Source organism: Myiozetetes cayanensis, unplaced genomic scaffold (genome assembly GCF_022539395.1).
Source record: "Myiozetetes cayanensis isolate MyiCay16 unplaced genomic scaffold, myiCay2020 scf1, whole genome shotgun sequence".
Classification (NCBI taxonomy): Eukaryota; Metazoa; Chordata; class Aves; order Passeriformes; family Tyrannidae; genus Myiozetetes; species Myiozetetes cayanensis.
The window spans coordinates 137,144,674-137,159,549 of NW_026086604.1; the positions used below are offsets into that span (position 1 = coordinate 137,144,674).

The window sequence follows — 14,876 nt, forward strand, 5'->3', positions numbered from 1 at the left end:
ACTGTCTGCTTTAAATGCATGCAAAGAAGTTTTGGATTTAAGCCCAGATATGAATATACAAATAGATAAAGTTTATAGAACTGTGACACAAATTCTCAGGGGTTTTCTGGGAATGTCAAAAAACACTCAGCAATCAGAACATATGCCTGCCATGCTAATACATCTTATGCCTCTGTCTCCAAAACAGATTATGGACATGGCTGTGAAACAGAAAAAAAAAGAGTTTTTATTTAAGAGCTACCTTTGCATATTTTTCTAGACTTAGCTAAAGCTACTCAAATGAAGCGACATCCTAGGATTTCCTCTAAGAAGGGTTTTTAGCATGAGGGATGTAAGCCTCTCATTTTGCATCTGGCAAAGTGGCGTGATCACTATGGAAATAGGCAGCATAGCCTACAGTTCCGCATGGTGATCAAGCTAAAGCTTTTCTAAATTGCTGATCTGCTTCCCTTGTTACAGATGAATACATCAGAAGAAAGTTGGTAGAAGTTGTCTGGCTTAATGACAGATTGGCACAAGATCCTACAATAAGGCAAACTTTGATTCTTACTCATGCACTTAGCAACTTGTCCCAGACCTTCACTATTAAGAGCTAAGAGCTAGAGAAGAACTGATAACCTATTTGTGGTGATTTATGAACTGAGGAGACAAAAAAGTATGAAACTGAATCTTCCACTGTATTGTAAATTACTCTACAAGCATCTGAAAACCACTGTTCTAAAAAGCAATTATTAATTTGTGTAGTGCCAGAAATGTATGTCCTAGCTATTAGTCCTGCACAAAGTGAGTCTGTTGTTTTAATTGACTTCAGCATGACTGTTTATGTGAATGAGCAAAACTTTGGCTGTGAGGGAGCATTTCTCAAAGCTTGAGGCAGAATAATCACTTGGATGTGAATAGACCTCTCTAGTTTTCTCTAAGTTACGAACTTCCAATTTAATAAGGAGTGTTCAAAGAAAAAAAAAAAAAAGAAAAAGAACTACCTGTATCTTCTTTTCAAAGATGAAAAGTAGTGGGATATGGCCTCAGTAAAGGGCTGAGCTGTGAGGTCAGTGCATACCCCTACCTGCAGTGGGGTGCTCCAATCCCTGTCCCGCCCCACAGCTCTGATGGTTGTGTCTTCACATGGGGGCACAGAGCAGCCCACAGCACAAGTGGGCAATGGAACCCAAGCTGCTGGGAGTGTAAGGAAGGGATTAACCCAGGCTCTCATTCAGTGTAAGGCTCAGCCCATCTGTATTTCAGGGAGGCATGAGACATGTGGCCACTGCAACTCCACGTCAGCATGGAAGGCAGCAGACAAACGCCCAGTTTCCCCTGTACAACAGCTGGTTATTGTGCTTCTGGGATATGCATAGTTTCTTCTGGAGGAAATCATCACATTAAATGAGTGTCTCTTCCACATATGGAGATATTTTCTCAATAGTCCTTTTGAGCCATCTAAATTCTTCATTTTATAGCATTACGTAAAATGCTTGTAATGATATTAACATGCAAGATGAGTCTAAATGTGCACAATTCTTTCCTGTTTAAGTATATTACTACACAGCTCACACAGTTCTTAACCAGCTCTGTGGATCACAGAGTTTCACAGTACCTGATGTGTAAAAAACAATCAGAAATTTGATTTTTGAGGTTATGTTTTTAAAAACCTTTGATATTGCCCATGAAAATCAATTTCCTCCATGGAAGTTTAGGACTTAGGAAGGGGGGCTATTCTCACATTTTTGTGAATTCCTACAGAAAAGTAAATGACCTATGCTCCCAAAAAGTTGGCAGGTGACTTATTAAACTTCTCTCGAATCTCCTTCAGGAAGTTCATTAAAAGTCTATTTGGAAATGGCCAGGTGCTTGCTTCCCACAGTGCAAGAGGGAAATCTGTCACCCTGTTTAAAAAATTGTTTGGTTACTCAGGATAAAGAAGTAATCATTATACCAAGCTGTGTGGTTTTATGATGGAAAACTGTGGCTTGGTGAGAAAAGTGCCAAGGTCAATGCAATGAAAGACCCACAGTGAACTCAGACATGGTTTCAGAAGTCAGTGGTGGATAGAGGCCAGGAGAACAAAGTCTTTCCTGTGGTTCACTTGAAAACAATTTTTAAGATTCTGGATAAAAATAGCTCTCTAGCTTGAGAGAGTTTTTAGCTTGAAAGTATATCATTAGAGAAGTTTTTTTACATTTTGTGAGGATTGCTAAGGCTGACAAAATTACCTTGTTTGACACTGGATCCTGACCTAAATACTATGGCCAAGTCAACTAACAGGAAAATAGCAGGGCTAAGCCTTTTTCATTCTTTATTCTGCCAAACCACTGCCTCTTGCAATCAGGATTGATTACAAACACCCAATTAAGAGGCATTTGGAACATGATCTGAACACTAATCCTGTCTCTTTTTCTCTTTATACCTAATTATCAGCCTTAAGATGGGTATTAGCACTTTAATTAGTAGATTTACTTTAGGAACTTCTACATAAACTAAGAAATCTATAAAACAGACATAAATACACATATATAGGCACAGCCCTAAAGAGGTGCATGTAACATATATGCCTATATCCAAGTAGTTTTGTGTGATATCTATGTCTAGACATATACATGTGAGTGCATGTATATCCAATTTGCAGATATAATTTCATTCTTTGGAAATACTACAAAAGAAAATAATTGAATTTGGTTTTGCATCAGGTATATAAAGATATATCATAATTATCAAATTATGATCCAATGTTATAGCTTGCAATAAGCTATAATTAAGAAACTAATTTTCAGAGACATAGGTTTTTATTTCAATTAGATTAGCACAGGAGAGGAGGGTGGAGAGAAGAGCAGTGTGGGGTTGACTGAAAACATATTGTGAGTTTCATGGGGCTAACGCAAATGACTCTGGGTTTCAATTTAGAAAGGATTCAGACCTCTGTTCTGAATTTGTTTATCTCTGGCCACAGAAAGGATGAAGGATTAGGCTTAAGGGAATCCGTATTTGACCCTCAAATTTTTCCTGTCTGAAGGGCATCTGGTTGTAGCGCATCTAGACAGAATTCTCCTCACAGTTCACTTAACTGTCCAGATTAATAGAAACACCTGCATGTGACTGCTTTTACAGTTTTAGTGTGCTACTGTATAGAGACCCAAGTCAAGGCTCTGTTGTGCCAGGGAATGCACCCATACAAATAGAGTGCAACACCGAGCTCTGCATCCAACACCTCAGCCCTGAACACAGGCCAGCACAGACTCTCTAGCTATGACCAGGCAGTTTGGTTATGGGTTTCCTAATATCTTTGCCTGAGGAAACTCAAGCTCAAACCACTACTCTAAAAGAAGGAATTGTCAAACAGTTTAACAATAGAGACTTTCACAATAGTTAACTGCTTGGAAAAACAACAAAGGAATATTTTTATTACACTGTATAATCAGAAAAGCAACATAATTTCCAACTTGTTTCAACTCTTATTTAGTCTCTAAAGCACAATAAAATAACAGTATTATCTTTAGATACTTCCATCTGATACTTGTGTGCAAATACATGCTGAATCTTGTAGCAAAGAGAACAGTGTATATATTTTCATAATCCAGAATCTTTAAGTTAAGGAAAAGATTTTGGAGTAGAACAAGTGTTTTCTGCTTCCCTGATCCTGCCCAGGCTCTGGGTTAATTCCTTTCCTTGGCACAGTTTACTGCAGCCTTACAGAGGGTACCAAACAGCAGTGGTCACCAGCAGGGCTGTCTAGCAGCATGCTCCCTGAGAAAGCATTTTGTGTGCTTTACCTAAAGCACAGAAATTCCCTCGAAGTGTGCCCAGATACATGAGGTACCACATGGCCCCCAAATCCACTGCAAAACTCATCCCAGATTACACCAAAACCACTTGTTTCTTGGTTTAGGGACAGAATGAAGGATGGTCCCCTTCATCCCCTCAGTACTTCCAAATAACCTCTCGGTAACCCCAAGCAGCTTTTGAGGGGAAGATTTTTGGGGGAGGCAAAGGGATGGAGATGCTACCCCTTCGGCTCAGGTATGGTCATCCCAGGGTGTCGGTGCCCATGGCCCCCTCATGGTTTCGACGGAGACGCCCGGGCCTCTGCCCACCTCTGCCTGGGCAGTGGTGTCTGCAGTGGGGTGGCTCCAGATGTGTGGGCTGGGTGGTTAATCTACATCAGAGCAAGCAGAGGCATTCCCACCTCTCTTAGGTACCTCATCCTGCTGAAATCCACTAAAAGCCCTGTGCTGATGCTTAGGGGAGCAGGGCCAGGCCACTAAAGCCATATTTCTGTTGGGAAGCTCAGAGGCCTTGGCTCCTTCAGACGTCTTTACTCAACTGTGGGAAAACACCACCTCTACCTCCCACAGACCTGAACAACTCTGCTCCCATGACAGTCCATCCCTTACCCTGCATTGTCACCTGCAGGCACTTCTCTGCCTGCCGAACTCAACAGCAGCAGAGGGAGAGGGAATTAGGAAGCACTGACTGATATTTGCCATCCAAATGACTGATATAGATGTAAACCATGGGACCTGTGCTGCACCCTTCCCCACAGCCTTCAAGAATCACGGGACGCAGCTCTGTGGAAGTGGAGGGCAAGGTTCCCACTGTTTCCAAGGACAGTGGGGTCAGACTGGGCCCAGACCCCCATTACACCTGAGACGTCCTTGGTGCTGTTTGTGGGAGCAGTTCAGGGCTGGCCAGGCCACAGATGCACCTCTGGGCAGTCAGGAAGAAGCTATTGTGTGCAGCTGATGGCAGAACCCTTTGGACAGGCAAGTCCCAGCAGTGTCCTTCATGGGTGGCTCTCCAGACGGGCAGCAAGGACATGTGCACTCTTACTCCCATCGGTTCAACCCAAAGGGCTCGAACCACCTCTGCACAAAAGGAACGAACGAGAGGCACAAAAGCCTGCACAAAGCCGTGTGGAAGAATAGGAACCAGGATTTAGACAAAAGTAAATGAAAGCTTAAACTTTGCAGAAACTAAAGAACGGTTGAGCCATGACTTGGTTCGCTCCTGTTTATTTTACCAGCCTCAGTTTGTTATACCTACAGATTTGCAGCATAAATCCACTGACATTATTTAGAAATAAAATGGATGGATGAATTTCTGACATCATTAAGGTCTGTGGGAGTTCCATGGGGTTACTGTTTCACCCTGTAGGATACCTACGCTTTCTTCCTTACTTAAGGATCTGGAGGAACCATTTTCTTCTATATAAACAAACAGGTATTTTTTGCTCTGTATTCTGTAACTGACTGTAATTTCTATACAGCTCTAATCTCATCACTTTAACTAATCCCTGGCAAATGCTATATAAAGAATAATTATCTATGACATCTCTCCTTCTACAATGCGAAGGTTTCCAAAATGGGCAATTTTTCCATTCTGAGTGATTTGACAGCGTTGTGTATATAATCCATAAGTGTTAAGCAAGGATGATATTTATTCACTACGTCTATAAATGATGACCAATAAAACAATAGTGCCATGTGGCATATCTATGAAAACCTTGTAAAACAATAGAGTCAAGTCTGGCAACAAAGTCAATAATTTGTCAGTAAGGAAACCACTATTGGGCCTTCTCTACCAAACCCTCCACCTTTCTTAAGCCCTTTTCTTCTGAAGCTTCACATTCATTTTCTTAATGTTTTTAACCTAGTGTCTGTGAAATTTTTATTGCTCCCTAGATAATGACATCTGATCTGAATGTAACCACATACCTCTTTGCTCAGCAACATTTGTCACAAACCATTATAAATTATCATGCTGATAGTGTGCATTGCTGGGAAACCGGAAAAGTTCCATAAATTCAAAGTACTGTATCAGTGACATTCTTGTTTATTATCTAGGTATAAAGTTTTACTAGATTCAAGATGGCTACATTTACACAGTAGGATACTTCAGCAACGCAAGACTTGTACAGCTTGCACTAAGTGCTGAAAAGCATTTACCACATGCAACAAACACTGGAGCATTTTAACTAATATGTGGCCATATGTTTTGTCTCTTCTATTAATTTTAACCATGTTCCTGGCTCCAAAAATGCACGGTTATTATTTGGGCTCACTTGAGAAAAGGTAAAATGGCAAACCAAAATTAGTTTTCTCCTAAAGTAAAACCATAATTTCTGTGTCTTGGCCTCCACAAGAGAAGGCATAACACTCATTAGAGTTAAAAGTTAAAAAGAGGCTGTGTATTTTTTCATTATATATGTCCTTGATAACAATCTGTGGCTGACATATTTGTATACTTCCTGTCAAAACCCAGTATTTCCATTAAGCCGGTACAATAGTTCTGTCCAAAAGATTTTTTATTAGATGAACCTAGCTTGTGTGAACATCTTTTTAATTATTTGCATATCTTTATTCTTTGAAACTGTGAAAGTTGAGTCCTTTGGAATGCCTCCAAAGAAACAGGAATTTTCACCATGTTTACTTGAAATTTAAAACAACTCAAATGGTTCTGACTGTCAGAAAAACATACATATATGAATTTTATTAGCAGTCATTTGAGAAATACTTATTCATTAAAGCATAGCATAATAAGTAGGTAAATCAAGGGCATATTTTTAAATTAATTCCAAACCCTAATATACAAAGAGACTAACTGGGAACAGCTTCAGTACAGCTAATGTTTAAATGTGCTGCTTTTGACTCTCCTCAGAGAATCAACCTTTCACCAGTTTTACATTTCAATAGATCCAGCCCTCTATATAGAGTAATATTTTTAAAATTAGATAAGGCCTCTCCATTTTCTTTTTGGCACTATGGAACAAGAAGATAACCTTTCCAAAGTCACATTGTTTCCCTTCCTGGGCTCAGGGGGTCCCTTGTTGTTGAAGTTGTTTTCAATGCTAACTAAAGTCCAAGATGCAATGAACAGCATTATAAAGAGAATTTTGGGATCTAGGCCAGCAAGCTAATCTTCTCTAGTCTACTCTAATTGTATGGGACATTTTTTGCTCCCAGACATGAATTCCCTTATCTCTCATTTTCTATCTGCATTTCATATTTAAGTGCTTATTAATTTCCAGTGCTAAACTTTTCAATAAACGAGAGTGTAACCTAAATTACACACTTCTAGATTGCAGACTGACTTTCCAATAAACTAAGCATATTAGGAAAACAAAATGTACTTAGCCTCAAAACCAAAAAATCTTGTGACAAGTTTGTTGCTTTAATCTCCTGTTTTATCCAATATTTGGTACAAGGAATGTGAATTTTGTAAGTAGACGCTAAAATTTCAGACCACGGAGATTGCTGACAAACTCCTGTTGCTGAAACAATTTTCTGTTATTCTGGTCCTAAGGTTTTATTTGCACAAATACAATCCCTCTTAAAGCTAAAAAGAACAATTTTCAATATAAGTGAAGTAGCAGCTGAGTAATTTAGCACAGCCTAGAAAATTAGCATTTCAGCATAGACAAAATAAATGGTAAAGTCATCACCATCACATACTGCAAAGACAATACAAACAACCCTGTGTAGAGACTTTCTTCCACTCGCTACCATCTCATTACTGCACTGGGCTCTGTTTCAGAGGAAGAAATAATGCAGGGGGGAAAGTGGACAATGAACATTGAGAAGGAAGCAACAGAGGGAGGGAGTCAATCCTTTCCCTGGACCCAGTTCAGCTCCGTCTAACACTGTTTAGCACAACACTATGCCACAAAGATTACTTGTTCTTCAAGTAATTGTATTCTGTACACCATTTTACTGCTGCCAAAGCCCATGTTGGTTTTACAGAGTTGGAAAAACACGCATTCTAGAAGGGGAGAAAAAGGATTTGACACTGAAGTATGCTTCATTTAATTTCCCAGTTTCTATCTAAGAGACAAAGAGTGACAAATATTTTAAAGAATTAGCAGCATCCCACACAATGGAAGCAAAACCTGTATCAAGAAGACACAGGAAAGTAAATCATTGCCCAAGTACAAGACATTAAAAATTAAAGAATGGGAAGTCCGCATGTGAACATATGGTGTGAACAGGAGCTGCAGCTCCAACACCACAGTAAAGCCTCATTTTAACGAAGAGCCAGTTTAGTTTTATGAGTGCAGGGTTTTCCTGCACTATCACTCAACTGTGGGAGTGAAATGGGGATGTATAAGCGGTTATAAAAAAAACCAAAACAACAAACAGCAAAAAAGCAACTAAGCACCACACTGCATCATTACAGAACTTCATTTTCAGAGAAAACAGTAATTTTGATCTAACTAATCAATTTATTAAATAATAGGAGCAAAGATGTGCCTGGTAAAAATTAAGTACTTGACTACAGTTGCTCTCTTTCTCTAAATCCAACACTCTAATCTCATGGTCTGTTACAACCACTCCTGATGAGCTAAACATCATTTTATGGGACCAAATCCTGCAAAATCCTGAATACACCCAAGAAATACCAAACACTACTGGCTATTGAGTTTAATCTTTCTGACATGCAGAGAAAATCTTGACTGGTAGCATTAATGAACAGCAACTCTATTGCAGTTATCAGAAGAGGATGAAAAAATATGATACTCAAAGAATATTTAAATAATGAATCACTAAAATATTTTCTTCATGAAATAAGCATGCTGAATTTAGAGGGCACGTTGAAGAGGGGAATGATCTGACCATGTGTTGCCTTGGGCAAGCTATGCAGTTTACAGATTTGGGGGAAAGTGGAGAACAGCTTCTGGGAGGTTCTGATTCTCCTTCTCACTTTTGGAGCAGAAGGTCAAAGGGAATGCGAGGACAGGGGAGCAAAGGGAGCCTCAACTCTCCCCTTCCTCCTCTTAGGGCACTACTGGAGAGCAGGAGGAGGGGAAAGAAGAGCTACCGGCCATAAATCAGCAGCAAAGGCAGAAAGGGGGAAATATGACTATCAGTCCTCCAGTCCACTGCCCCTTAAAGCATGAGAGCAAATGCCAGACCAACCCTAAGTTAAGAGGATTCGGCAATTTATAAATAGCCTGCCTCTGCCATGGGCCGTTCGTAGCTGTGGGGGCACAAAAGGAAAAGGAACTACTTTTCTAAACTCCAGAGACTTACTCACAAAAGCAAGCAGGTCACTAAACGGTGCCTCACCCCGACCGCACCCCCACAACCGCGCATCACCACCGACCGCCACCAGCTCGCAGCCCATCAGGCAGGCGCGGCTCAAACGCACTGGGGAAAGCTGTAAAGATCTTTTTAACACCTCCACACCTCCCCCCTTGCCCGAAGGACGCTTCTCGGAGCGCCTGCAGCCGCAGCCCGGCCCCGGGACTGGGGTCCCCGCGGCCGGCAGGTGGAGCCGTGGCGCTCCGCACTCACTTGCAGTCGCGGTCCTCCAGGTCGAAGTGCGGGTTGAAGTTGATCATGATGCGCTGGTACGGCTCCGGCGCCTGGATCAGCCACTCGCACTTCTGGCTCGGGTGGTAGGACTGCGGGTAGCCGGGAGACGTGAGGTACCCGGGGCTTAGAATTTTGATCGTGTCGCCACACTTATCTGCGAGAGGGGAGCAAACAGATGGGCTTGGTCTCGGTCCCCCTGTCAAGCACCCGCACGCCAAGCGGACCGGCCGGTACCCGTGGGAATGCTGCGGGACCGCAGCCTTCTACCGGCAAAATTATGCTGCATCCTTAAGCCTTTAAAGGTATCTCTGCTACGTTGTACCCAAAGGAAGAGGCCTCCTTCTCCAACCCCATCCTTAAGTCCAGTGGCAAGACAGGCAGCACGTAGTAGAAGATACCCCATTTCTAAACAGTATCCTTTCAAAAAGCCCTCCACTCCAACAGTGCCCTTTACAGAGTTAAAACCGTGCACCCTTCACAACAGGGTTAATGTTGGCTCAAAAGAGTACATAGGACACAATTAACTCTACAAAGTATAATCTTCTTAAGTATGAAGTTTAAAGAAAAGCTGGGAGGAGGTGTAAAGGGATGCCGTTTGACCCCCTGCCCAGCTGTGGGATAAGCCTGGTCTGTGTCACTGACCACTAGGATTGTCTTGGTGGATCCAAGCTCATTCACAGCAGACCCTGCCTTTGTTTTATCAGTCCATAAATCTAGACAGGTTGAAACTATCTGTGCTCTTCAAACCCAGGCTAGCAGAGAACAAAGTAGCTCTAGTGAAGCAGAAATCATCCTCTATTTATTCTTTCAAGGAAGTTTGTTCATGCTTGGAGACTGCATCAAAGTAATGGAGCAGAACAACATCCCTTCCTCTCCCTTCCATTCCTTCCTCCCCCAAAAAACAACAAAAGATTTATTTCTAATAGCATAATAGCTGCAAAAGTTTCAAGAATCACCTAGTGTGACTGAAGTGTGGTGTGTTGCATCTTGCTCCCCTGGTCAGCATTGTCAGGATTGCATTTTAAGGTTTATAGAAAAAAGGGTAAGAAATCCAACCTACACAGTCACTCCACTGTCCAGTGCAGGTCTGTGTTATCACTTTTTTAATACTATGGATTTCTTTCTATAGACCTGCAGGTAAGAAGAACATTCTCCATGCATTGATTGTGTAATTTGGAGCAATAAAACATGACAGTAAACTATGGACAGGAAGAATGTCCACACTAAAAAGCAACACTATATATCACTACATCCCAATAATGGTACATACGGGCTGCAGTGCTCTATCTAATACATTCCCTGTGAAAGCAAAATGGCAATCCTTGCTCTCAGCATGAATTTATAAATGTACAGGATTTTATTGTAGGAAAAACAGGTCAAATGGAAATGAATGAGGAAGCGCACATCAAAAATGCATAAAGCAATACTCTTTATAGAAATTATTTGCCATAAATTAGGAGAGAAGGGGATGATACATACTCAGCTATAAGGTCAAAACCCAGATACTGCTAAGCACATTGCTGGGAAAGGCTATCTTATTATATTTCCGCTGTGCCTTTGCAAAACAGGCTGTTTTCCTCTGACCAGAACAAAAGGAACTGCAGCTCAAAGCTCAAAAGCTGTCACTGGTGATCTTGCTAATCCGCTGTCTGGGGCTCTCAGGGAATCTTGCCTTTTCCTCCCTGTGTAAGCACACTCGGAAAGTGATCCTGTCTCATTAAGCCCACTCCAGCCCTGCAAACAACATGGCAGAGTCTGGCATCTGTTAAATGCCTGAAATAAAGCAGTGCTGCTTCTAGTCACTTGACAGAGTCACTTCAGAGGACGCTGAGGTGGACTCACTACCACCAGTGCTCCTTAATCTGCGATTTCTGGGAAAGTGACAGTGTAATAAGATAATGCGGTCTGCTAGACTCCCTGGCTCTGTGCAATCTCTCTCACACTTGATTAAGAAGAGCAGTTTCTAATGACTTTGGACCATTAGTTCCAAATAAGGTTAACGAATTAATTTAGTGGACACTAATACTGCATGTAGGTGAAGGTAGCATTAGTAGGGCATTAGTAGGTCTGGTAAGTTATAGGGGAGGCTAATAACCTTGGTGACTGCAGCAGGACCACCACATTAACCACTCATAGGGGAGGCTTCTGCCCAGCAACAGGCTCTACTCCCCTTCTTTTAATAGGGAGAAATGATCAACAGAAGCATGGAGTGGCCCTCTCTCACTCCTCAGAGGTACAGGACTAGCAGCAATATGGGTTTATGTGGGAGGCAGCTGCCCACAACCCTCACCTGGGCTGGGGGGATAAGCAAAGTGCACCTCTCAGAGCATCCCCACGCCAGGCTTGGTGCACGCCTCTAGCACCTTTGCTCCTGTGCCACAGCACTGGAAGAGGTAGGTCGTCCTGATTAAATTAAGCAGCCTCTTCAAAACATATTGGGAAAGAGATTAACTTCCATCATAAAACATGCGATTTTAATACTCTTTCTTGCTTGACACTCCACTTGTGGTCCCTTATTAAAACAATATACCAGTATAAGTGGAGGGTGTTCTCTTCTTTTAATTACTTAGATTGAAAACCCAGTCAGGCAAAAGTAAATATTTGATAATTAGTTAATAATAATTGCTCAGGATTTGCCGGGGAAGGAAGACTCGCACGAGCTGTTTCATGTGCAAGAGCTAAACGTCAAGCAGTCCCACAATTAGACCATCTTTAAAACTGCACCATGCAGTGAAATATTCACAGTGCCCTGGCATTGTTCGGGGAAGGAGGAGCACGCTGCTTTTAATTAGTTGTGTTTTCAAGGGCTGCTTGACAGTAAGCTAGCTACATCACTCATTTGTTATGGGATTTCTTCTCTTGGAAGGGAGTCGTGAGCCTTCACAGCTCCTCTCTTGGCACAGTGGAAGTTGCACGTAAGCTGCAGACCTGGGAAAGGGGAACTCTAGAGAGCTCTCCATGTGAAGACTACTCGCAGGTACACACACAGCAAGTAAGAGGCATGATCTAAAACTTTACGCTTTGGAAAATAGAAAGGGCGGGAGGGGGGAGGGGAGAGAAAGCTCTCCCTTTAAAGTGTTCATTATCTTTCAGATTTCGAAGGAGAGACAGTTAATTGCCTATGGGACAGAACATTATTAAGATAATTGGCTGCCCTGATCCAACGAGAATGAACAGTCTGCTTCATACAACAGCCCGAAACAACAGAAAATAAAATCGAAAGGCAATGCGAGGGCGGGCGATTCTCGGGCGAGGACTCCGCCGCATCCTTCCTCCGGCAAAAAGTTCCCCTCAACCGGGCTCACGTCGGTGCCGCTCCCACGGTCCCCCGGGTCCCACCGCCCGCTCCCCGCGCCTACAGCCGCCAGAGCGGAGACCCGATGTCCCACGTTACACTCACCGCTCCGCAGAGCCCTGCCGAGGGTGAAGGTGAGGGCTGCACAGTGCAGGAGAAGTCCCCAATCCATTTTCCCTTCAGGGGAAAGGAGGAAAAAAATAAAAATGCCCTCCACGCACAACTCTTCCTTAAATCCTGCAGCCGGAGTGAGGAGCAGAAAGCACGGTCCGCAGAGGCAGTCCCGGGGGCAGAGGGAGGCTGGCTTCTCTCTGTGCCTCAAGCCGCCCGCATCCTGTCATTTAGCTCCGGTTCCCTCTCCTTTTCCCCACACTTGTTCTTTCTCCAGGCGCCGCTGCCTCTGCCATTCCCAGTGAGACTAGAAAGCCAAACGAAAACGAGGGGAAAAAAAAATAACAAAAACAAAACCCAACAAACACACAAACAAGACAGACAAAAAATCCTGGCGGCTGCCGGCACCTCGGGAGCGCTCTGCCGGCGGGCTCCGGGAGACGGGGCGGGGGTGCTCTGCGGAGAGGAGATAAGGAAGGGAAAGCGGCCGTGAGCGGGGAGCAGCCGGGCGCTGGAGTTTGGCAAACTGCGTCCCCGCCGCCTGCTCCGCTCTCCCGCGGGGCCGGAGCCCCGGGGCGGCGGTGCCAGCGGTGCCGGCGGTGCCCGGCGCCCCGCACTCACCTGCCCCGGTGGGGGACGAGCGAGCGCTGCCGCCGCAGGGACTCCCGGCCGGCCTGGGAAGCGGGAAGCGCCCGGGCGGCTCCTGCTCGCAGCCTGAGGAAGAGGAGCGCAACTCAGCGGCAATAAGAGAGGCCGAGGAGCCGCCGTCTCCCAAGCCCCAGTCCCCTCCCCCTCCCCGCCCTCCTCCTTCTCCTCCTCCTCCTCAGCCCCCCAAGACATCGGCAGCGCAGAAGAACGAACAAACAAACACGGCGAGCCCCAGCCCTGACACTCAGCCGAGGCGTGGTCTGGAGAGCGGGAACGCGAGGGGAGAGGGGGGATCGAGAGGCGGCGTCCCCCGGCACGGCAGGTAGAGCCGATCGGGGCGGAGGCACCACCTGCGCCCGCCGGCCCGCGGGCTCCTGCGCGGCCCCGCGCAGCCCTGCCCGGCCCTGCCCTGCCGTGTCCTGCCGTGTCCTGCCGTGCCCCGGCCCCACGCACACACACACACGCACCCCCGCCCACGTCGCGGCTCGCCCTCCGCACGGTGCCCCGCGGGAACCCTGCCCCGTCCCTTCCCGGGCCACCCCCTCTGCCACCTTTCCCTCCCTCCCCACTCTCTTTCTATTTCGTGCGGGAGTGCAGCCAAGCGGCCGTCCCCGCGCGTGTCCCTCGGAATCCCTGCTGTTCCCCAGTGGGACACCACCGTTGTCTGTGATCGCAGGGGAGGCTGGCTGTGCTGTTGTGGCGTGAGCTGCCCTCACCCCTCGTGAGCGGACCTCCAAGTGTTAGGCTCATCCGGCCACTGCCCTCGTCCCCTTTGCATTTCTGCATCTCGGTGGGAGGCCTCCCTGCATCCCCTCTCTTTCGACCCTTTTCCCCGCTCCCTTCTCGTCCACCCTGACTGTCATTCCTGTCTTTCTGAGCTTCTGTTGTGGCTTTGCCCCTCCAGTTTGTCTGTCTCTCATGAAGCCTCTTGAGGGGCTGAGGAGCTGAGGGCTGGGGTTCCCCAGGGCAGGCTCTGCTCCCCATGGTGGCTATGCAGGATGAAATCCCCACTGGGGAGTGTGTGTCTCCTTCTGAGCATCCCCCTCCCCTCCGCCTTGCCCCCACTGGCAACAGAGGACAGGAAATAAGCAGGGACATAGTGGGCTCTGCCTGAATCCTGCTGCTTTGGCTGCACGGTCTGGTGCTCACCAGCTATGGGCCCTGTTCCTTCCTTGCCCTGTTGCCCTGTCTTACAGTCTGTCCCTGCACCTGGGGAGTGATCACCTAGCCGAACCTGACTGGTTCTTTTATATGGAGTACTTTGAGCTCCCTCTGTGTTGAGGCAATCCAGTCGCTGGGGTAGGGGTTAGAGGAAGAGCTTCAAGGCTGAAAGCTGAAACACAGTGTTAAATGGTCCCCAAAGATAGGTCTGTGCTAAGAAAATGACCTGCGGCCAGCGATGGATGTCAGCCACTCTCATCTCTCAGAGCAGTTTGAAAACAATTTGTTACTGGTGCACAGTTGAGGCAAACTCTGTTAATACTTCATCAGGAAAAAGGCCTGATAGAGGACCTACT

General features: G+C 45.3%; 1 protein-coding gene across 4 annotated transcripts in view; it reads right to left on the bottom strand.

The window, feature by feature from the left end:
- Positions 1-13,478, bottom strand: part of NRP1 (neuropilin 1) — a 113,193-nt gene extending 99,715 nt beyond the window's left edge. For all 4 annotated transcript variants that reach the window (XM_050332309.1, XM_050332319.1, XM_050332297.1 and 1 more), the window contains exons 1-3: positions 13,333-13,478; positions 12,706-13,167; positions 9,285-9,459 (exon numbers count right to left, since the gene is read on the bottom strand). In XM_050332309.1, the coding sequence (XP_050188266.1) occupies positions 9,285-9,459; positions 12,706-12,772 (242 nt within the window). In that variant the 5' untranslated portion in view covers positions 12,773-13,167; positions 13,333-13,478. The remainder of the gene's footprint in view (positions 1-9,284; positions 9,460-12,705; positions 13,168-13,332) is intronic.
- Between the last annotated feature and the right edge of the window lie 1,398 nt (positions 13,479-14,876).